Source organism: Notamacropus eugenii, chromosome 3, assembly GCF_028372415.1.
Source record: "Notamacropus eugenii isolate mMacEug1 chromosome 3, mMacEug1.pri_v2, whole genome shotgun sequence".
In the NCBI taxonomy this organism is placed as follows: Eukaryota; Metazoa; Chordata; class Mammalia; order Diprotodontia; family Macropodidae; genus Notamacropus; species Notamacropus eugenii.
The window spans coordinates 310,590,329-310,612,785 of NC_092874.1; the positions used below are offsets into that span (position 1 = coordinate 310,590,329).

The 22,457-nt window shown below is 54.1% G+C and overlaps 3 protein-coding genes across 12 annotated transcripts; 2 read left to right on the forward strand and 1 right to left on the reverse strand.

The window, feature by feature from the left end:
- The first annotated feature begins 813 nt into the window (after window positions 1-813).
- LOC140496628 (acrosin-like) lies at window positions 814-5,849 on the forward strand. The gene is made up of 5 exons (XM_072596634.1): window positions 814-943; window positions 1,165-1,371; window positions 1,761-2,047; window positions 4,881-5,026; window positions 5,158-5,849. Exons 1-5 carry the CDS (start codon window positions 861-863, stop codon window positions 5,746-5,748), a joined length of 1,314 nt encoding a protein of 437 aa, XP_072452735.1. The 5' UTR covers window positions 814-860; the 3' UTR covers window positions 5,749-5,849.
- A 3,498-nt stretch (window positions 5,850-9,347) lies between these two features.
- Window positions 9,348-14,951, reverse strand: LOC140496629 (rab-like protein 2A). Of its 10 annotated transcripts, none has more exons than XM_072596643.1 (8): window positions 14,717-14,951; window positions 14,125-14,154; window positions 13,259-13,338; window positions 12,674-12,753; window positions 10,366-10,477; window positions 10,165-10,262; window positions 9,981-10,064; window positions 9,348-9,880 (listed from the first exon to the last, which is right to left on the reverse strand). In XM_072596643.1, exons 1-8 carry the CDS (start codon window positions 14,842-14,844, stop codon window positions 9,800-9,802), a joined length of 693 nt encoding a protein of 230 aa, XP_072452744.1. In that variant the 5' UTR covers window positions 14,845-14,951; the 3' UTR covers window positions 9,348-9,799. The 10 variants fall into 10 exon arrangements, with proteins under 10 accessions (XP_072452744.1, XP_072452737.1, XP_072452736.1 ...); XM_072596636.1 differs by having other exon boundaries at window positions 9,981-10,087; window positions 13,277-13,338; window positions 14,727-14,925; XM_072596635.1 differs by having other exon boundaries at window positions 9,981-10,087; window positions 14,727-14,924.
- Window positions 14,952-15,095: 144 nt separating this feature from the next.
- NME6 (NME/NM23 nucleoside diphosphate kinase 6) lies at window positions 15,096-19,712 on the forward strand. Its single transcript, XM_072596646.1, has 5 exons — window positions 15,096-15,396; window positions 16,086-16,188; window positions 16,277-16,316; window positions 16,448-16,608; window positions 16,719-19,712. The coding sequence occupies exons 1-5, from the start codon at window positions 15,304-15,306 to the stop codon at window positions 16,898-16,900; spliced, it is 579 nt and encodes a 192-aa protein (XP_072452747.1). The 5' UTR covers window positions 15,096-15,303; the 3' UTR covers window positions 16,901-19,712.
- The last annotated feature ends 2,745 nt before the right edge of the window (window positions 19,713-22,457 follow it).

Below are 22,457 nucleotides of genomic sequence, written 5' to 3' on the forward strand. Positions count from 1 at the left end.
TGTACTCATTTTGACCTTACCTTGGTAAACCGTGTAAGATGTTGGTCTATGCCTAGTTTCTGTCAAAATGTTTTCTAGTTTTCCCAGAAATTTTTGTCAGATAGTGAGTTCTTATTCCAGAAGTTGGAGTCTTTGGGTTTATCAAATAGTAGATTACTATAGTCCTTGACTATTGTGTTTTGTGTACCTAACCTCTTGGGCTGATCCACTTCTCTATTTTTCAGCCTGTACCAGATTGTTCTGATGGTTGCTGCTTTAGGTTAAGATCTGGTACAGCTAGGGGGGTCTCTTGAGGGCAGTCCTGCTGATGAATGGGAGTTGATGAGAAAGTGAGAGCTCACACAGTACCAGGTCCTGTACTAGGTACAACAGATAAAAACACCAGGGCTCCAGATCTAATGGGGGACATACACAGAGGCCCAGCCTTGGAGGAGGTCCAACCAGACCACCTCCCTGTCTCACATTCTGCAGACCTTGGTTCTGGCCCTGAACTGCTGGCTGTGTGGTCTCTGAGTCAGACGCACAGCTGGGGGAAGAATATTTATCCACAAGATGGCATAACCTCACTTAGTCTTGGGGAATGGGTTTCAGTAACCTCTTGTAAGTCTGTGACTCTTTCTGCACCTTAGCTTCTACCTGTTTTAGGTGGGTTAAGCCTATGTGCACCATGTGCCTCATGGGGCTTTTGTGTGGCAAATGCTTTGTGGATCTCAGGGGGCCCACAGGAATAGGGCATCCTCTCTGACCTCAAGGGGCCCCTCCCCCCACATTCTTTTCTGGCATCACAGAGGCTCAGGCCTGGGATTGGCTAGAAGAGTGGACATTAGGAATTCTTCTAGGCTTCCAGCACAGTCTGGAGGATGGTAGGGACTAGGATGTTGTGGCACACAGTGCTACTGTCCCTCTTGGGGACTGTGGGAGTTGATGCGCAGACAACATGCTCGTAAGTGGAGACACGGGGAAGGAGGGAATGGGGGGGAGGCTAGGCACCTTAGGAAAGCAATGGATGGATCCCTCCTCCTCCTTTCCCTCCCAGGAACTCCTGTTGGGATCTGGGAACAAGGCAAACCTGTCTCCCAGGGGAGGGTAGGAGTCAAGGATGGATCAATCTGAGGCCTGTGACCCTTCATTGACCAGCCACCTCATGACCTCTTCTCCCACCAGGGGCGTTTGTGGAGAGAGGCCAATGATCCATAAATTTGGCACTCGGATCGTTGGGGGTGTGAAAGCACAGCCAGGGTCTTGGCCCTGGATAGTCAGTATAGAGATCGTGTATTATGAGGGCAGATGGAGACACCATGTCTGTGGTGGATCCGTCATAGCTCCAACTTGGGTTCTCAGTGCTGCGCACTGCTTCGTTAAAAATGCAAGGTGAGTGAGCAGGGGCAGGGGTGGGGTGGAGGAGTAAGAAAGGTCTCCCTCCCCAGGGGGAGGGGTTCTCTTCTTCTGCTTGTATGTCTGTTTGTCTCTGGGGGAGCCTTGTCTGGGGTCTTGGTTTCTCTCCTCTTTCCTCTTCTATTTCTGTCTCTGTGTGTATGGTAGCCCTGCCTAGGATACTCCTAGTGAGGGGACCATAGTTTCTCTCCTCTGTTTCTGTCTCTGTCTCTCTGACTCTGTCTCTCTGTCTCTGTCTCTGTCTCTTTCTCTGTCTCTCTCTCTCTGTCTCTCTCTCTCTCTGTCTCTCTCTCTCTGTCTCCCTGTCTCTCTGTCTCTCTCCATTGCCTGAGGTTGCTCTGGGTCCTCACTGATTCTTTCCCCAGTAACTTGAACTTGTGGCGGCTGTTGATCGGTGCTTGGGAGATTCAGTTCGGGTGGATCGAAGACCCCATGCATCCCGCAGTGCAGGAACGAAAGCCCATCAAGATCATAGTACATGAACATTACAATAAGGACTATCAGCTAAATGACATTGCACTGATTCAGTTGGACAGACCCATAAAGTGTGGGGACTTCGCTAAAATTGCCTGCCTTCCTCGGCCTCGTGAGGCACCAGTTGAGCCTGGGGAGAAGTGTTATATTGCTGGATGGGGGCACTTAAAGGAAGGTGGTAAGTTTGAGATTGGCGTTGGTAAAGTCATAGAAAGTGATGGTAACCACAGGGAGCCTCTGGGATCATTGGGGGTCATCACAGAGATTGGGGTTACGGGGACACAGGGCAACTCGACAATCATAAGGGTTGACTCTTTGGGTCTGGGCCAGTCTTCCTGGGAAACTTTGCTAGTGGACTCAGTGTCCACCAACTTTTATTCACTTCACAACACCCAAGGCTTCCACAAGATGGAGCCATCTTTCCCAAGAGATCACCATCTTCAAACTCTGCATCTTTTGGTTTTTCCTCTTCTAAGCATTTGTTGCAAACTCAGGGGTAAATAATAGACCCCCCTTACCATAGTACTCATGTCAAAACCTGCTCTGTGACCAGAAGACCCTAAAGCTTGAGTCATCCAGGGCAGAACAGACATGGTGTTGTTTGTCCTCCAAAAGGGCATGCCTTGTCTGTTCCAACTCCACCCCTGTTGCTACCACTCCTTATCATTCACATCTATATAGAACTGCAGTTGGCTCCAGAGCTCTCCATAGTATCAAGGAGGACCAGCTTAATGGATTGGCATCCCAGAAACCTGCCCTGGAATCCCAGCTTTGCCTCTGCCCCCTTTGGTGGCCTCAGACAGCCCTGATTCCATCATCCCATGGGAATGTTGTCTTCCCCCAATGTGGGGCATCTGCTCATCTCAGAAACCTGCCTTCCACACCTTTATCCAAGGCCAACCATGTGTCCCTGGGGTCCTAACTCCTTCCACATAAAAATCAATCCACTCATGGGGCCAGTCAGTCAGGTTAGAGCCTGTATAATGGAACTGCCAGTGAGATTATATCTCTCTAGCTTGCCCAGAAGGATGGTCTACAGTCCTTTGTCAATGTCTCATGGAATCTCCTGATGGGCCTGATTTGTAATCCTGTCAACAAAGGAAGCAAAGCTAATTTGTCATGACTTACTATTTTTATAATATTTTATTTTTCTCCAGTTGCATATAAAAACAAATTTTACCATTATTTGTTTTTTTAAGTTTTGAATGTCAAATTCTATCTCTCCCTCCCTCGTGTACCCCTCTTCTGAGACAGTTAACAATTTGATATAGGTTATACATGAAAGTGTATAACATTGTAAAACATTTCCATAATACTTATTTTGTGCCAGAAGACTTGAAGAAAGAAAATAGGAAGGAAAAAAGGAAAGCCAGAAAGGCAGAGACAGAAAGAAAGAAAAAGAAAGAAGGAAGAAAAAGAGAGAGAAAGAAAAAAAGAAAGAAAGAAAGAAATATAGTCTGCTTTAGTCTGTATTCAGACAACATAAGTTCTTTCTCTGGAGGTAGATATCATTTTTCATCATGAGACTTTTGGGATTGTCTTAAATCCTTGCATTGCTAAGTCATTCATAGCTGATCATCATACAATGTTGCTATTACCATGTACAATGTTCTTTCGGTTCTGCTCACTTCATTTTGTATTAGTTCACATAAGTCTTTCCAGGTTTTTCTGAAATCATCCTGCTTGGTTATGACTTATACTTGATGAAAGCATGCTCGCCCATTTCTTTCTAAACACTAATGAACCAACCCTTCAATGACATGTTCAAGACTTCTCTAAGAATTCCATGTCCAACACACTGCCCTGAACCCAGCAACAATTCCTGGCCTATGTATCTCTCCTCTTTTCATGTCTAAAGACTTCATGTTGAGAATGCTTTGTGCAAATATCTGTCAGGAGATTGGGTGGACCTATGGCTCCATAGGTGGTCCTTCTCTTCCCCTTCCCCCTCCTTCTCCTCTTCTTCACTTCTGGACCAGCTTGTGTCCATCTAATGACATACCAGAGATTGGACAATAGACCTTCATCCACTTGGTTTTTCCTATATGGATGATTTGGAATGCTGATGTATCTCATTGGGGGAAGATGTGCCTGGCACACTTCAGATGTGACCAGCACTCCATCTCCACCAGCTGCAGGTGACCTCCCTCTGCCCTTATCATGGATTCAGAGTCTTGTCTCTACTGCAAAGGTAGAAAAAAATCCATTGGTGAGCGAGTGCGCATTTCCCTCTTCCAGGAATCTTGTATGCTTTCTCACTTGGACCTGGGAGCCTTCTATGGGCTAGATTTCGGTGTCAAAAGAAATGTGTTTCTGGAGCTGGCAAACAGAATGGTGGGATCACTCATACCTTCCAGGACCCAGCTTCTCACCTACACATTTGATCCACTTTGCATCTGTGGCTCCAGTCATGTAGTCATTGATAAATGTGTGAATGTGAACAGAGCCCAGAATGGAGCCATTCAGCCTTCCACTAGAGACTTCCTCCAGTTTGGCCTTGGACAGTTCTGCTCACACCTGTCTCTGCTGCTGGGCTCCAGACATCACTTGAGGAACAGGCTCTCTGAGCTCACACACCGCCCTCTGTTCTCTTGTGTTATCTGTGCCTGGTGCACCTCACAGTTTGGTCAGGGATCTCTCAGGCTCTGCAAACTTTTAGCTTGCACCTGGGACCCTGCCCCTTTCCCCTATTCTATACTCTAGGTATAACCCCTCCCCTACTTCTCTGCACTGACACTGGGCTCCTGGGGAGCAGGGGCTCAGGCTAGGAGGACCCAGCTCCTGCCCTCTGTTCTCAGTCCTGGGGAGGGGTGCTAAGTCTGGTGTTGGGTAGCAGCAGTAGTTTCCCCCCTGGGCTGGGCATGGTGAAGGAAGCCAGGAGGGCCCCATGGGCTGGTGGGATCTACCTGGGTCACAGAAGGCTACATCAGGTGGGGAGAGATTTCCCACGGGGGAGATGGGTTGGCAGGGTTCTGTCAGGCAGCTGGTTGACCCCAGGTCTCTGACTGCAGCGAAAAAACCATCTCCAATACTACAACAAGCCCAGGTTAACATAATTGATACAAGGATTTGCAACGGAACCCTTTGGTACAGCGGCTGGATTTTCTACAACAACCTTTGTGCTGGTTACAAGGAAGGAAAGATTGACACTTGCCAGGTAACCTAGCCCACAGAGCCCTCTTGGGTTCCCCACTCAGGGTCTCATGCCGGGAGCTTCCTCTATCCCCCTCACCCTGCCCCTAGATTCCCCAGGCCAGGCCACCCTGACCCAGTGCCCTTCATGTCTAGGGAGACAGCGGTGGGCCACTCATGTGTAAAGACAAACGCAGCGGCACGTATGTGGTGGTTGGCATAACAAGCTGGGGGAGTGGTTGTGCCCAAGCCTTTAAGCCGGGCATCTACACATCCACCTGGCATTTTCTGGACTGGATCTCTAGGAAGATTGGGCCGACCTCTGCCTATGCTGTAGCTCCTCTGACCACGACCCCCCCCACAACCACACCCCCTACCACGACCTCCCCCAGACCTTACTCACGGACCTTAATTCTGGGACCCCCCAAGCCCTGGATGCTGACCACCTCATACAAACCCTGGACCGCCAGGCCCTGGTGGTTGAGGACCACTCAGGCCTGGTACACCGGGAACAAGCCATGGAAAGGTGCCTCACCCCAGATGTGGCCCCACACCGACCAGCCCTGGCCCCCCGGCAGCCCGTTAAGTCACCCACCCATGTACACGGCTCTCCAGCCCTGGATCTCCAGTCCCGGATTGGTCAAGGCCCAAGTTCTGGGTCCCAATCAGGCCCTCCCCCTCACACTCTCCTTCCCAAAGCGCTTGAGGTTGCTCATGGACTCCATGAAGAGCAACAAATCTGTATAGAGCTCTGGAGAGTGTTGTCCATGGGTGACCAGGCACCCAGCGACAGCCTGGGCCTGCTGCCCTTGAACCCCTGGGAATGGGCCAATAAAGTTGTATGAGAACCTGGGCCTATCTTCTTCATCCTTTGTGGCTTTGGGTGGGACCACCTGGAGGGCTTGGGTTGAGTGGGGTCATGCAGCCTCTGCCCCCCAATCCTCCCTTTTCTGTCAGATTCTTGGGGGCAGGGGACTAGGCAGCCTTTTAATCCCTCTGGCCACTTCCTGCCTCAGTCACCAGTCATCTTCAATGCCATCCCAGTCTAGGGGGTGTGTGCATCCACAGAAGGTCAGAGTCTATGTCCATGACTAGGGCCAGAGGGCCTGCCTAGAGAGGCCCCTGGGAAGTGCTCCGGCCTGCCCTGCATTTCCCTCCTCCTTAGGGGATGAGGGGCAAGCTCCCCACTGACCCCAAGTTCTATTAAAATAACTGGCACTTCAGCTCGCTCATGCAGGACCATAATCCCTTTCTGAGGAGGGACATCTGATTTTCGGTTTTCCTTTATCTGGGCATATTTGCTATTGGCAAGTTTTTCTTCCTATTTTTTTTTAAGGGGGCAGAGTTTCCTGATGCCATTTGCTCCTTGGAGAAACAAGTCATGAATGACTCATTCTCTGCTTGACATCTGAGGCTGTTGGTGACCAGAGAGCCCCTTCCTACCTTTGCAGGCTCTCTACACAAGCCTATGCATCCAGAAGTCTGGAGGCCTCCCCCATTACCCCTCAGAATCACTCCAATCCCAGCGCCCCGTCCTTGCCCCAGGCAAAGGCCAGCACCTTTCCCTCAGACGAGACCTGCCATAGACTCTGTATAGATCTTAGACACATCTTCTCTTTAAGCATGGTCAGGGGAAGAGCTTCTTCTTTATGGAAGGGCCTACTAAGTGCTTGTTGGCTGGGTGCAACATCCTGCTTGGACAGCAAAGCCAAGGCCCATCCGAGATGGGAGGGAATCAAGACTGAGTCCAAACCATGGGGTGCTATGTGTGCCAGAGACTGGGCCAGACCCTGTGGGAGGATGAGGAAACCAAGCCCAAGGTTGCAGGGTGGCCTGATGTCCACTGGAGTGAGCACTTGTTTTGTCTTTATCTGCTTATGGGCCCATACACATCTTCTGCACTCCCAGCAGGAGATCAAGGCTGCCACATGCCCTGGGCTCGCACTTGTTAACTGAGGACTCGCAGCATGGCTGTGGACCCTGTTACCCTTCACCTTTGGGGAAAACTTGGACCTGAGCCATTAGATCATAAGGATAGGCAGGAAAATTGCTGGGGAAACCTCCAGAGACAGGGAGTCCTCCCTGTCACCCCTCCCTGGGGCGAGGCTGCAGGATTGAGCCCACCCACGGGAACCCAGAGAGAGGTGGGGAGGGGCAGGGCAGAGCACCAGTGACTGTGGTCATCTCCTCCCAGACTGCAACCCTGCATCCAGCTGGACTGGAGAGCTGGTGCCATCCACGCCCTGCTCGCTTTTTCCTGTGCAGGGTCTTACTGACACTTGCCAAGGGCCCTTTCAGATGTCTGGCCCCAGGTGCTCTCTCCCGCTCTCTGCTTCCAACAGATGTACCTGTAAATTGTTTAGCACTGCCTTTGGCTTTGTTTCTGTGGCATTTGGGCAGATTGTCACTTTCTGGTGTGGACTTGTACCTTAGTGCAATGCCCACAGACCTGGTTTCCATCCAGGAGTGCTCTGCTATAACTTGACTGTATGACCCTGGGCCCCACCAGATGCAGAAAAAGTGCCAACTCCCTGGCAGAGGAATCCCCACCCCAGTGAAATCTCAGGTCCAGGTGCTACCCCTTTCTGGGAAGCCCACCTCCCTTCAGGCCTTCTCACCAGCTCCTCACTCACAAGGCTCTCTATCCCAGAGAACCATCTGGAACACTCAACCACAGCAGGATTTTGCCCTCCCTTTGGAGAGCTCCCCTCATATGGACCTCCTTCTTGTTCCCAAACCCTTCCCTGGTCCCAGGGATGCCTGCTTGCCCAAGAGGAAATCAAAGCCATCTGACAAAAAAACCCAATGTCCATTCTCCTCCCCATCCAGCTCAGCCCAACTCTGTGCCCACCAGAGACTTCCTTCCTGGACACTCCTTCCATCTTCTGGCCTTCAGAGCCCTAACTCCTCCCAGGACACATCGCATTCTTGGTTGTTGTCGGGAGTTGGACCTTTTTCTCATGCCCCAAACACTCTAGATCTGGAATTTGTCATACTCAAGCAACATTTATTGACTCCTGTGTGCCAGGCCCTGTGCTGAGTGGTGGGGATATACAGAAAGGCACAAAGCAGGCCCTGTCCTGGAGAAGCTCCCAGTCTAACAAGGCCAACAAGAAACCCATCTGTACAGAGCATGGACAGTACCAGTTCTGCCTCTGCCAACGTCACTGGGCAGCTGCTGCTTCTTTGACGCTCCCCCTAAACAGTCTCCCTGGCTCATCCTCTCCCTTCCATGTGGCCACTGAGCAGCGACCACCTGCCCTGCCTCCTCCTCCTCCGCTGAGAATCATTCTTCGCTCTGGGACCTGGTCCAAGCTTAAAGCCCTGATTCCAGCCTGCTTTCTCTCTACCTCCCATCCTCCATGCTGCTCCTTGGACACAGGTCTTTGGAGACTCCCTGTGCCTGGACTGCCCTTCCCTCCCCAAGCTAGCCCGTGCCACCTTCCAGGAGCAGCCCTGGCATCTACCAGCAGTGATTCAGTCGTGTCTGATCCTTTATGGTCCCTGTGGGGTTTTCTTGGCAGATCCTGGAGTGCTTTGCATTTCCTGTTCCAACTCATTTTACACGAGGACATTGAAGCAAACAGGTTGAAGTGACTTGTCCAGGGTCACACAGTCAGTGTCCGAGGTTGGATTTGAACTCAGGGATTCCTGACTCTAGGCCCACACTGTCTACTGCATCACCACCCAATTACTGGTTTTTTTTGTAGCCACCTCTTGTCTTCCTGGAGAGACTAGATGTTCCTGGAGGGCAGGGACAGTTTCCTTTGGATCTTAGCACAATGTCTGGCACAAAGTAGGGACTTAATGCTTGGTTGATTAAGCCTCTTGGCCATAGCTCTCATGGTTCAGTGTCCTGCCAAGTAGACTGGAATCCCTGGTCCACCTAGCCAGTCACTCTCAGCTTCCGAGGCCAGTTTCTGCAGACCACAGCTCCTGGACACCTGGTTTGGGTTCTGACTATGTGTATGGGGAAGGGGAGGGGATGGGGAACCAAGCCATACCCAGGATACCTTGGCTGTGGATGAGGTGGACCATGGGGGCTTCCATACTACTGGCTGCTGGTCCTGGATCTAAGGCCAGCCACAACAGTGACTCTGTGGTGTCACACCCACCACAAGATGCGAGGCTGGGCCTGAATTCATCATCATGGTCAGTCTGACTAACCCACGGAGCCTGGCTAGCAGTATCTGGGAACAGGGAAGTGTGAGAGTGTGTGAGAGTGTGTGTGCGTGTGTGTATGTGTGTGTGAAGGGGGATCCAGGCCTTTGTGTAGACACAGGGTTTTTTTTTGCAGGGGGAAGAGGGGTTGGTCACAAAGTTAAGAATCTATTTAGCAAGGAATAGACCAATGCTGAAAAAAATATTTAATTTTCTGTTCCTTGGGTGGATATACAGAACATCACCTCTCTGCCCTTGGTGGCCCATGCCAAATAGAGTGGGGATAGTAGACTGACACTTCTTGTCCTGGGGGTGTTGATGTCCAGTACTGACTCCTAGCCCTGCCCTGTCTGGGATGTGTATGTGGGTGATGGGGGCAGACTTTCCATCATGTCTCTATCTTCAGGATGGGTCCTATCATTGACCCTCCTCCATCCCTTTTGGGTTGGGGTCTCTGTGCTCCTCCTCCATATCCCAATGCTGAGATGGCTGGGTACGAGTAAGAGGTAGAGAGGAGCAGGAGGGAGCTGGCATGGGGGAGGCAGCAAGATTGGGGTGGTGGGCCCCAGGCTGCTTGGGAAAAGTCCACCCTCCAAGGGTGCTGGGGTTGTGAGGAGATAGGAGGGCAGACGGTGATTCAGGGAGACGTAAGATTCCCGAAGGCTTCACTCTGTCTTGGGTCCAATTTGGATCCCACTTTCTTCTCCAGCTCAAAGTTCTATGAGAAAAGTGGTAGGTGAGACAGACCTGCCTTAGCCAGGTCCAAAGTGAGAGGGTGCAGGAGGTTAGAGTTCCCCAGGCCCCTCCCAAAAATGCACCTCAAGCTCCTGCAAAACTTCATCCATGAAGTCTTGGGAATTCTGTTTGTAAGAAACTGCCAAACGGATGGCATCATTGAAGAGCTGGGGGAGAAGAGAAGGCGGGTCTTCAAGGGCAAGGGTGCCTCCCTGAGACCCTCCAAATACCCCTCCCAGGCTGTGCTCACCCAACCCGACCAACTACCTTGACAACGTTGGTGCCATCAGCGGCTGACACGAAGTATAGTGGCAGCGAAAACCTCCTTGCAAAGTTGAAGCTTTTCTGGGTCACGTTGGCATCGGCTGGACAGGGAGGGAGGGAGGGTCAGCACAGGAAGTCAAAGGGAGAAGGAGTGGGGCTCCTAGAGCCATCCCTCCCCCACCCCCCACGAGGCCTGGCTCCCACCATCGATTTTATTGGCCACCACGACGCAAGGAATCTCTGGGCGGAACTCTCGGAGCTCTGAATACCAGGTGCTCAAATTCTTGTAGGTGACCTTTCTCTGCACATCGAACACCTAGGGTGAGAAGAAGAGGATGGGCAGCTCTGAGGGATCGCCCCTCCCCACCTGACGCAGACATTCAGGACACTGAGGGAAATGGGGGCGAAGGGACATGGCTGGAAACAAGTGTGAGGGGAGACTGGAGACCCTTGGGAAGGGGCTGGCTGGAGACACCACTTGAGCCATGCTTGGACCTGCTTGTTACTGTAGGACCTTCCCTTTGTTTTGAGGAGGTACATCCTCAGCAAGCCACAAACGCTGCATAAAGCACAGCCTGAGGTCCATATTTGCAGAGGGCAGGAAAGACCTGGTGAGAAAGCAGCACATCCCCACCAAACATCCAGTAAACATTTACTAACCCCTCTGGGGCTGATGGGAGCTCGAGGGCAAGTTAGCTTAGAAGGCTGACACTGGGAACGACCCCATTTCCACTGGCTCCCACTTGGACCAAATCAGTCCAGACTACTCAGGGTACCTGTCCACCCACTCCAGGTCCATCCCAACTCTCTGCTCTTCTCTTCATCCCCCAAATGGACCTAGGGGGCTACCCTCAATACATCCCCAGAGGTAGAATTATTCAAGGGCAGGTTGGTCAGTCCCACCATTCCCACCCACATACCCCAGGTTCTGAATGGGACCTTGCTTGGTTTCCTGACACTGCATCTGGCCGTTCTGATGAATCTGGCCTGGCTGTATCTGTTGGCACCAGAATGGGCATCTGTCCATCATCTCAAAGTCAGCACTTGGGGGGTGCACCCAGGCAGCACCCATAGGGAGAGGCCAGGTTTCCCACCTGGCCTATCACCAGAGAATGATGCCTGGGGCCAGAAGGAGAGCCTGTACTGGGTCACAGAGGCCAGGCCTGAAGGGAAGCCCCAGGGGGCCAGAGAGTACCGGTGTCTCTGGTGGGAGGAGAGTCACATGAAGCATCTCTTGCTCATGGAAGAAGCTCTTCTCTGAGCCTTGGGAACCTGTCAGACAGGGTCTTCATGGACAGTTTGGTGGGGCTCTCTAGGATGAAGGTAGGCAGTGCAGTCCAGTGGTAAGAGCTGCACTTGGAAGTCAGGAAGAACACCTCCCAGGGTCATAGAAGGTGTGTTCTTGATAGACATTGAAGGATGGGAGGACTGACCAGATGGACAATTACTATTCTTGGGCCAGTCCAGGGTCTCAGCTTTTTGCCAAAGGGCTATCTGAAATCCTGAGATGCCCCTCTGACCACCTCACACCTAACCCCCACCAGAAAGGTCCAGACAGCCTTTCCCCAAAAGGGGTGGTAGGAACAAGCACCTGACCTCAGCTGTCCTGGACATCACTCTCCTCAGACTGAGGTCATTAATGTCACCGTTAAAAGCACCAAACCAGATGGATACATTACAGAGGAAACCAGTGTGGGAAATCAGGTGGTGGCTTTTCCCATCCAAGGCCCAACTCCCTGGAATCTCTCCACACTGATATGGGGAGACATCATTCTCTGAGAGTGCTGGCCTCCACCTCACCCCAAGGGACTGAATGTAGAAAAATGGAAAGGAAGAAAGCTAAGCTGGAGGCTTTTCTCTGGGCCTCCAAGGCCACACCTACAAGGTGGCAGCATCTGCCCTTGGGGATCTCTGACTCCTGTCTGTCTGTCCCCTGGGGAGCCTCCGGGCCAGCAACTTCTTGGAAGGATCTCACCACTGGGAACTGAGGAGAACCTCGTCCTGGTCAGAGTGAATGGGGATGGGGTGAGAAAAAGAGCCAGTCCCAGAGAGGGGCATTGGGGAGTCCAGGACAGATGGGCAGAGCCAGATGGTGACCTGTAATCCAGACCATCTGGGGTAGCTCTCATCCCTAGTCACATCCAAGCTTAGCCTGACCCACTGCTAGGCCTTGAAGGCTTCCTCACCCCTGCCCCAAACTGTTCAAGCTCTGAGGGTGCCGGAGGCTGTCCTGTGTGGGTTTGAGGAAGTGACTGAAGAATTTTGAGATCTGCCCAAATGCCAGTGCACAAGGGTCTGTTGAGTCTGGAACGTGGGAAAGGAGGAGATCCTTGGAGGAAGAGCTGCAGGGGGGGCCCTGGGTCTGACCTTGGCGAGTCTCCCTCCCCAGGAGCCAGGGGTCAGCAGGCTCTCCCTCCCTCCAGAGCCATGGCAGGTCACCAGCCATTACGAGTGCCTGGGCAGCCCAGACTGATCCACAGAGACCTGCTGAGCAAGCCCCTCCCTCACCTACCATGATGCAGGCGTGGGCCTTGTGGTAGTAAGAGGCGTGCATACTCTGGAACCTCTCCTGGCCTGCTGTGTCCCAGAAATCTGCCACAGGAGCACAGATGTCAGGGGGTGGCCCAGCCAGAGGTACCTACCCCTTCCCCCCCAGGGATGGGGCAGAAGTCAGAGGAAGCGAGCACACACAGGAGGTTGCCCTGGGGACTCCTGCCCCCAACTTGTCCCAGCCTGACTCCCCCCCAAACCCCTCCTCACTGGCCCCAACAGGAGGATGCAAACAGAGGTTGGGGAGGCTGAGAAGGTGGATGAGTTCAGGCCACTGAGAGGGCTGAGCAACAGACAGAAATGCCCTGTCCAGCCCCTGTGTGGGCTGCCCTCATGGGGGATCTTGGGCTCATGGCTCAGCTCCTCACAGGAACAGGGTGGACTCGGACGTCTCCCACTCCGCCAACCCAGTCTCGGGCTCCCCTGCACCCCCTTACCCAGCTCTCCTCACCTGTCCCCAGGGGCTCGGAACACCCTCCTTCTTCCCAGGCCCCACTGGGTGATAAGGACCCCCCCTTCTCCCCTCCACCGGTCAGATGCTGCGTACCCACAAGGATGGTTTTACCATCGACAGTGGTTGTGTATTTGTAGAGGGTCAGGGCATAGGTGGACAGCTGCTGGGGCCGGCTGCTCTCCCTGGGTTAAGGACCGCTTTAACAGGCAGTGATGGATGTGGGACTGGAGCCCAGGAGAGAAATAGGGGCCAGATAAAGGAATGGGGAGCTCTCTGCCTAGGAGACAATGGAACCCCAGGGAGCTAATGAAGTCACTGCCAGGCGGGAGGGAACATGGGAGGGAAAGGGGAGGGAAGGGGGAGGGACACAGGGAGAGAGGAGACAGAGAAAGAGGGACAGACAAGGAAAGAGAGAGAGGAAGAGAGAAAGAGACAGGGCGAGAGAGACAGAGGGTGTGATGGAGAAACTGAGAGAGAGGGAAAGACAGACAGACAGAAAAGCAGAGGCTTGAGGAGAGGAGGCTGTTACCACCCCCACACTCCCATTGCCAGCCCTGCCTGGTCAGAGGAGGCTGGTGACCAGAGCTGAGGTCAATGCCCTGAGGAAAAGCTGGGGGTCCCAGGGTTCGGTCACAGCTGCTGACAAAGAGAAGGCCAAGGGGAATGGACATACATGAGGATCTGGTGGCTGGCAGGGGGCTGCTCCCCAGAATAAGTGCCATGGCCCTCTAAAAGACAGGTAAGGAGACCCTGATGGGGGTGGAGATCAGAGCTGGAGCTTGCTCAGAGTTTCTTAGCGTCCAATGCTAGAATCCCCCGGGGCGACTGGGTTCACAGGGACCCACAGGCTGAACGAGGAGGTCTGGGTCTCTTCTAAGGGAAGGATGCCATCCCATCCTACAAACGTTCCCTGCAGGGGAAGGGGGCAGGAGAAGACTCTGGAGATGCCTGAAGGATACAATCCGTCCATGAGGAATCTCTCCATAAGCCTGCAAGTGCAAGAGTGGGCGGTGAGTGACCCCACGCTGAGACAGGGCAACCTCCTCCCCGGAGATCTGGGTACATTCCTTCATTTCCCCCTTGCAGGCCCCAGCCCCGCTCAGAGAGGCACTTTTCTCTTTGTTTCATAGGCCAGAATTCCAGTTTAGCTCTGAGCCCCGGCTCCCAGAGAGCACTTGGTCCTGCCAGAGCTTCCCGGGGTACAGGCTGCAGGTCCCCGGGAGCCAGTAAACATTTATTAATCATCTACTGTGTGCCAAGCACATGGTCCTCCTTGGGGCTGGGAAGGGAATGGTTGTTGGGATCCAAAAGCGCTCTCGGGGCTGGACCCTTCCCAGCGCGCCCGGGGCGCCTGGGACCCCTCCCTCCTCCAGGCATCTGCGCCGCTGGGCCGAGCAGACCTGACTTCAAATTCTGCCTAGGACATCTGATCCCCACGAACGAGCCCAATGCCCTCAGCCTGACGGAAGGGAAGGCCAGAGCCTAGGCTCCAACGGCCATTCCGGGCTCCAGCTTTGGGCTCGGCGTTCGAGCCCCCCCCCCGCCACGCACTTGGACTTGCCCACGGCGCTGTCCCCGAGGCAAATGATCTTGACGTTCTCGGCCGCGTCGTACTTCTCCTGGTCCAGCTCCGGCCCCGCGCTGGCCCCGGCCCCGGCCCCAGCGGGCTCCCCGGCCATGGCGTCCAGGCCTCGGCATCCACAGCGTCCTCCCCGTTGCTATGCAACCGCCGGGGCTGCCCGAGCCGGACGCCTGAGGGATGGCCTGGAGGGCCCTGGGGCTGCCTGTGGCGCTGCCCGAAGGACCCAACCACTCGGTGCGCATGCGCCATTTGGCGCCAGCCGGAGGGCGGGGGAGAGGACGTCCAGGGTCAGAAGAGCACGTACGAGGGAGGAGGGCTCACGGGGCGGATGGGAGGACGCACAGGCACACAGAATGACGCACGGGAGGCGTCCAGGGTTGTAGGAGTACGCATAGGGAGGGGGAAGGAGAAGGCACGAGCCCGTACGGGGGAGGAGCACCCACGAGGCGGGCCGCGAAAGGGACGCACGAGCACGCAGAGAACGCCGCGCGGGATCGTGGCTGCGGTGGTGCCGGAGGCGGGTCTGGGTGTGCTTCACCCCCGCCCTGCTGGGACGATGGCGGCGGTGGGGCGCGGCGCTCCCGGCCTGCTCCAGCTCACCCTGGCTCTGATCAAGCCGGACGCCGTAGCCCATCCCCTGATCCTGGAGGTTAGGGCGGCGGCGGCCGCCTTGGGGGTGCCCCGGGCCAGGCAGGGAGAATGGGGGGAGCAATCGGAGAGGGCTGCCCGGCGGAAGTGGAACCTTGAAGGCTTCTCAGACGGGAGAGCCATTTCAGGGATCCCCCCTCCCCTCCAAGCAGATCTCGGGCAGCCCCAGTGTGGTCCAGGACTTCCGGGTGCCCAAAGCCCGGCGGGAGGGGTGGGGGTGGGGTGCCCTGAGGCATCCGGGCACAGGGACTTGTCCAGGGCACGGCCTGACCCAGCCCTCCTCGTCTGCTGCCATGTAGTAGGCGCCTAATAAATGAGTCCCACCTGCAAATTTCTAGAAACTAGCCAGGTCTTCCAGGAGGACCCTGAGTCTGAAAACAATAAGCTCCTACCGTGTGCCTGGCAATGGGATACATAGAGAGGCCAAAGGCAGCTCCTGCCCCCTAGCGTGGAGCGTTGGTCAATGCGTAGCACACAGTAGGTGCTTAATAAGTGATTCCCTCCCCCTCCTGTGAGGCCTGAGAAAGTCGGACTGTTGATTCCTGGGCTTACAACCCTCTCTGTTAGCGGGGGGCTGGCCAGACTCCAAACTCGACTTCTTTGGGGGTTCTACACTCACCTCCTTAGCCCTGGGGGTGTTCTAGACCCACCTCTTAGCTCTGGGGGGGGGGGGGGGGGACGTCCTTCCAGGCCATTCACCAGCAGATCCTGAGCCACCAGCTGCTCATCGTTCGGGCACGGGACCTGCTCTGGAGGCGAGAGGACTCCCAGCACTTTTACCAGGAGCATGCAGGTGGGTGCGGCTCTGGCTACCTGGGCAGGGGGTGAGCAGTCCATGCCCTGCAGGATGCCCGTCAGCTCTGTCTGCCTGTCTCTTCCAGGTCGGTTTTTCTACCAGCGCTTGGTGGAGTTCATGGCCAGGTAACCCTGCTCCTTTGGGGGGTTCACAGGAGGGCCCCCCAACTGCTGGCCCAGGGGTGGGGGTGGAGTGGACAGGAAGCCCCAGCACGGAGCGCCCACAATCTGGGGTCACCTCCTCTTCACATCTGCAGCGGCCCTATCCGTGCCTACATCCTGGCCCACAAGGATGCTATCCAGCTCTGGAGGACACTGATGGGGCCCACCAAGGTGTTCCGGGCGCACCACGTGGCTCCCCACTCCATCCGGGGCAGCTTTGGCCTCACGGACACACGCAACACCACCCACGGCTCAGGTGAGGGGGCCGGCCTGAGGCCCTGGAGGTCCTCCCCACCCTGAGAGGACTGACTCCTCCTGTCTCTCTTTTCTCTTTCTCTCTCTCTCACCCTCTCTCTGTCCCCCCAGACTCGGTGGTCTCTGCTCGCAGAGAGATCGCTGCCTTCTTCCCGGACTTCAGCGAGCGCCGCTGGTATGAGGAAGAAGAACCCCGACTGCGTTCGGGCCCGGTGTACTATGACACTGAGGGTGGCGTTCACTGTGTGGCTGGAGGAGGGGCTGCCCCGGCTGGCGTGGAACCTCCATCCTGAGGACGGACAAGGGCTGGGCCTCCTTGGTGTCTGTGCTTCTGGGGTTGAGAAGCGGGGGCTGGGCCAAAGGCATCCCCATCGATGGAGTTATATGAACTCCATATGTCTCCTCTTCTGTCAGATGAGGAGCATGGTCCCAGCTGACAGGGCTGCTGTGAGGATGAATGAGAGTGGGTAGAGCCTGCAGTCAGCCTCATGTCCATCATGGGGGTGCCCAGCCCAGGGAGGTCTTGGGGCTGCAGAGACTTCCCTTCCTCCAAGGCCTCTGCCCTCTTCGCTCTCCCTGTTCCCTGCTGGGGGTGGGGGAGGCAGCTCTCTGCCAGCATGGCCACCCACGGATCTCCCAGGTCCTCGGTCCCCTCCTTTCCACCCTAGCCCCTGTGGCTTAAACCTTATAAGCACCAAAGATGACCCCTCTCCTCTGATCCCTAATGCTGAGAAGTCCCCAGACTCTCACCTGCTGCCCTGCTGACCCTTCTCAATGGCTTATTCTAGCCATTTTGGTTCTGTCCTGAGAGTGGAGCAGCCTCCCATCCCCCACTACTGGTGGGGACTCGCAGTGTGACATCACACGGACTTATGAAGAGAATTTGTCATCTTGGGAGATTTACTGTGCAGGTGGAGACTCAGACTCCAGACTCCCTAGGGCATGCCCTGGGGCTTTTACCTTGCCTTTTAGTGAGGACACCAGAGGCTGGGGTGGGGGGAGTGGCGAAGCAGAGGATTTCATGTGTTGAGATAGAATGGGGATTTGGGAAATTCTCAAGACTGAATCCTTCAAAAAGTCAAGTTTCACAAAGCAGAAATGTTAAGTCCTGAATGTGGTTTGAAAGGATAAAATGTAAAAGTGGTCAGTGTGCCCTTATTAAGTGCCTACTGTACTTCTGGGCACTGGGCTGAGTGCTGGGGGTACAAAGAAAGGCGCAAACAGAATAAAGGGGGGGATGTGATCTTGGAGAGGCATTCAGATTAAGGACCAGAAAGGTTTGCAGAGGGTGGGAGTCTAGTTGGGAGTTAGAGGGAGGTCAGTGGTCAGAGGAAGAGCATTCCAGGCAGTTGACAATCCAAGAGAACATCCAGTCTTGTTTGGGAATGATCAGGAGGCCCTGGTGGGAGAGGGAGCACAGTGTGAGAAAATGGGCAGCAGGTGAGAAAGGACTTCGATGCCCAGAGAACATTTCGGATTGCATCCTGGAGCAATAGGGAGCCTTGGGAATTCATGGAGTAGGGGGTGGCATAGGTTGGAAATTGGGTGATGGATCAGTCTGACACAGAGAAAACATGGAAGTTCTAAGAAAGATGTCTGATGTAGCCATCCCCCAGAATGTGTGTGTCTGGGCAGTCTGCCAGAGCCCGGTGTGAATGCTCTGGCTGCCCATGCTGGTTCCCAGGGGACATGATGCTGACAACAGCCCTTTTACCCAGGAGAATGATCAGACTTCTTCTAGACTATCAGTCCTGTGGTTTTTCAGCCATTCTCTTCCCTCCTTTTTCTGTTTTGCAATTTTGTGGTTACATTATTTTCTGTCATAGACATGCTCCAAGATTCCGTCCTTCAGTAGGTGAACGGAAGGACTAGAGTGGAGGCAGGCGGACCTCCGGCAGCTATTCCAGCGGTGTACGACTTGCCCTGGAGGGTGTCAGGGAGTCAGAAGAGAAGGGGCTGCATTGGAGAGATGCTCAGAATGTAGAAAGGTTGGGCCTTGGTGACTCAGTGGGGTGGGGTGGGGGTAGAAGGAAGTCCAGGTGCAGGACTGTGTGGTAGTGGTTCATGGGAGAGAGGCTAGGGGCTTCTCATGGCTCCCCACTCCATGATGGGACATGACATCTGAAAAAGCCAGTGGCCGAGGAGGCTGCTGACCAATTGGAGCTTGTGCAGAGTGGGCACCATGAGAGGTCTGGGGATGACGTCAAAGAAGAGCCCGTGGATCCTGAAGAGGCAAGGCTAGTGTTTGTGGGGCAATTATCCGGAAAGGACAATACGAGAGGATCCATGGCATTACAGAGACTGCTTGAAGTTACAACTGTGCCCAGATGGGATGGGCTACCTTGAAAGTAGGGGCTATGACACTCAGCTTGGAGTCATAAAGTCCTGGGTTCACATTGTTCAGATGCTATGTGTTGGAGCAAGGCACTGCCTCTGCCTCAGGCTCCACATCTGTAAAATGAATGGATTGGCGTCATTTCAGAGCACCATCATAACTCCTGGTGCCACCCTGCCATCATGAAGTGACTTCTGCCATGGGACCCCACCCTTATGGTGACTGCCCCCCCCAAGACATTTCCAGTTAAGTCCTGGCCATGCGTTGTTGCCCCCTCCTTTAAGGCCACCAGCTCCAAGGCACAGCTCCCCTCCCTTACCCATCCCAGGGATCCCCATTCCTGAGCAGGATGTGTGTTTCTTCTTCAGCCCCACTCAATGCCCTGCACCTCTGTGTAGTGGTTTCCCATTAGAGCAGCTCACGGCACCAGTTCAGTAACCGTCAGGTCATTCAGTGACCCCAGGTCCCTGCCCTTCTAAATCTCTGGCTCGGCCAGCCTCCCAACGCTGGTATTGTGTTGAAGAGGAGTCTGAGTGCTTACATGCCAGGGCCCCTGGGGCCAGATGCCCTCAGAGGTTCCTTTGAGCCCCAAAGGCTTGGGACTCCTCTAAAGACACCACTGGTTCTCCTTTGGTGTCCTCTGGATGTCTCTTCCGGACGATCACCCCACAAACACAGTGGTGAGGGTTCTTTATGCCACACAGCCAGCACCGACCTTGCTTGGGGAAATGCTTCACCACTTTAAATAAATTCAATCCTATTACACATTCTGAAGTGGATGACTTAAGTCTGTGGACAAGGGGAACATCAGTGAGCATGGCCTAAGCTGTTTAGGTTTTCAGGAAGTTCCACAGTGCTCAAGCAGAGACTGACTGTGACTGAACCACCATGAAACCAGGAGATGCTTTTGGTCCAGGGAAACAAGATGGGGATCCATGGGCCCTTCTCAGGCTGGGCTTTGAGTGCTGTCCCAGGGTCAGGCACCCAACTAAGACCCAATTGGAAACGCCCCCCACACACACATAAATGAGGTGGGGATAGTTGAACAGTGGTGGTTGTTAGGCTGGACATCTGGAGACAGTGGTTATCTGTGGAGGGAGGACATTGGCCCACCAGGCCTCCAGAGATTCCTCTGAGCCAAATGAGACCTGAGCCTCTCGTCAAGCCATCACCTGCTTAGGACCCAGGCCACACCTGGGACCAGTGAGCCAGCCATGCAGCCAACTGACCCAGTGGCATCTGGCCTGAGACCTCACCTGACCTGGTTTTCAGTCTGCCTCCTCCCCCCCAGGGGGATAAAGAAAAGGCCAGAATAGTCTGGATGAGTGAGCAGTGAAGCTGGTTGGCTCCTGGTCGAGGCTTCTTCAGCCTTGTGTCACTGGACTGGGCCCCTGGCCAAGCTTAGCACCTGCCCTGGGCTTCCCTGCAGACAGGACCAACAACCTTCTAGAACATAGGTGGGTCTGCAGTCTGACTCCAGACCCTCAGCACCATCCCAAAGGATCTTGGTCTTCCTCCTCAGCCTCTGGGGCTGGGACAGTCATCCCAATCAGGAACACTCTTCCCTCAAGTCTGTAAGGCTTCTGCATCTAGCTAGGAGCAGGCAGTCCCTGGGCTATCCCAGGGAAGGCCCAGTTGTGTAATTTATCTGATTCGTGTCCTTCCAGAGCAGACAGAATGGAGCCTGTCTCCACCGTCCTCTGTGCCCAGCCCGCCCTGGGGAAGGTGAGTGTCAGTTCCCTGAAAGTCATGAACTCAGGTCTTCTCTCCCTTGGTCCCCTTGGGCCCTGGGCAGCAGTAGGAGCTCCTCTTGATCAAGCAAGAAGATGCATTTATTAAGCACTTGGTTCGAGGTGCAAGGGACTGACTAGCCTCTGGGGAAAGACACACTTCACACACATAGGGATTGACAAAGCATGTTTATGAAAAATAAAAATAAGGCAATTTGAGGACGGGGCACTGGTACCAGCAGGGTGGATGAGAGAGAAGGTGACAGACCTTTTATGGGGAGAGGAGGCAATTCCTTGGGAGGCAAAGGACAGGGCAGGGCTTGAGGGTCCCCTTGTAGCCTCCAAGATCTGGGGCTCAAGGCTACCCAGCGAGTCCCGGCCCAAACTCCTTTGAGTTTAGGGTGGGAGGAGGCTATGAAGCCTGGGATTGTGAGGGGGCTGTGGAGGTTCTGGGAACTGTGGGAGGCAGGATCAGGAGGGTCTGCAGGAGCTTCAAGAACTGATCAGGAGACAATTTCTAGTGTCAGCCTGGGATTAAGGTTAATGACAAAATGAGGGTTGGGGTCTTGGTTAGGGACTCAGTGAGTCATAGCCCAGGAGCCCCAAACCTTGGGTCAAAGCTAGCACCAGCAGTACATATCAGGGGTTATCTGGGGGCAGAATGGAGGTGGGTTGTAGGCCTGCTCTGAGACCCTTCTAAAAAATCCCTGGATCCCAAGGGTTTGGGGGGAGGTCCTTTCTCCTACAGGTGCCAGGAAGGGCCCTCTCCTAAACCCATTAACATCTGGACTTGAGCCCAGTCCCAGCTGTAAGAGATGGTTTGGAATTAAACCACCAGCTGTCCTCTGCCTGGGTCTGGGATCACTTACAGGCACTGCCATCCCCTAGGAGGGATGTGGATAAGCTGGGGATAAACCCAGAACATGTCCTCCTCTGTGGGAGCAGTGGCAAGGTAGTGACCAGAATCTGGGCTCATCTCCCAATGTAGGAGAGGAGACACAGAGAAAAAGGGGAGAGAGAGAGAGACAGAAAGAGAGAGAGAGACAGAGACAGAGAGGGACAGAGACAGAGAGAGATAGAAAGAGAGAAGGAGAGAGAGGGAGAGAGAAAGAGAGAAGTGGAATTACTGAGAAACAGAGCGAGAATGAGAGAGGAGGAAAGAAGGTATGAGAGGATGAGAGAGAGAGAGAGAGAGAGAGAGAGACAGAGACAGAGACAGAGACAGAGACAGAGACAGAGACAGAGACAGAACACTCAGACAATGTCCTCAATAAAAGAGCTTTATCAGAATTCCAAACTCCATAATCGTGAGGTCAGCATAGATGTCCTCTGCTTACTTTTGGGGTGTTATCACCATACCTCTCCCTGCAGATATAGGGATCTTCCTGCCTCTGTGATGCCTTCAAAGTAGCTCCTCCAAGGACTTCAGAATTGTGTCACCTGCAATCCCACCTTCCTCTGATTTGGCTCAGCTACTCTTTCCAGCTCTGTCTTTTTGGCTCCGATGGAGAGCCAGGCTCAAGGTGTTAAGAGACAGGTTGCTTCTCTTTGTCTTCTGTTTGTTGTCCTTGTTCCAGTTACATCTACAAGGGTTCTGAGGTGATTGGCTTTTGCTGGGGGTCTGGGCAAGCTTTCTGAAGACTCCATTTTGTGTGATGATGAGAAAGGCTTCCTGGTGTGCATTGATGATTGGGTAACACTCCTACCTCCCTCCTGTGTGTTCCCATCCCTTCTTAAGCCTGCAGCCTTCATTTCTTAATTGAGAACTATAAATTTGTAGCAAAT

Bases quoted from the DNA above. Each gene is read 5' to 3' on its own strand.
- NME6 (XM_072596646.1), top strand. From the start codon at position 15,304: ATGGCGGCGGTGGGGCGCGGCGCTCCCGGCCTGCTCCAGCTCACCCTG. The intron at 16,189-16,276 runs GTGGGTGCGGCT...TGTCTCTTCCAG, and splicing joins CTTTTACCAGGAGCATGCAG to GTCGGTTTTTCTACCAGCGC. The intron at 16,317-16,447 runs GTAACCCTGCTC...TCACATCTGCAG, and splicing joins TTGGTGGAGTTCATGGCCAG to CGGCCCTATCCGTGCCTACA.
- LOC140496629 (XM_072596635.1), bottom strand. From the start codon at position 14,863: ATGCCGAGGCCTGGACGCCATGGCCGGGGAGCCCGCTGGGGCCGGGGC. The intron at 13,339-14,124 runs GTATCCTTCAGG...CAGGGAGAGCAG, and splicing joins AGATTCCTCATGGACGGATT to CCGGCCCCAGCAGCTGTCCA. The intron at 10,263-10,365 runs GTGGGAGCCAGG...CTCCCTGTCCAG, and splicing joins GGTGGCCAATAAAATCGATG to CCGATGCCAACGTGACCCAG.
- LOC140496628 (XM_072596634.1), top strand. From the start codon at position 861: ATGGTAGGGACTAGGATGTTGTGGCACACAGTGCTACTGTCCCTCTTG. The intron at 1,372-1,760 runs GTGAGTGAGCAG...TTCTTTCCCCAG, and splicing joins TGCTTCGTTAAAAATGCAAG to TAACTTGAACTTGTGGCGGC. The intron at 5,027-5,157 runs GTAACCTAGCCC...CTTCATGTCTAG, and splicing joins GAAAGATTGACACTTGCCAG to GGAGACAGCGGTGGGCCACT.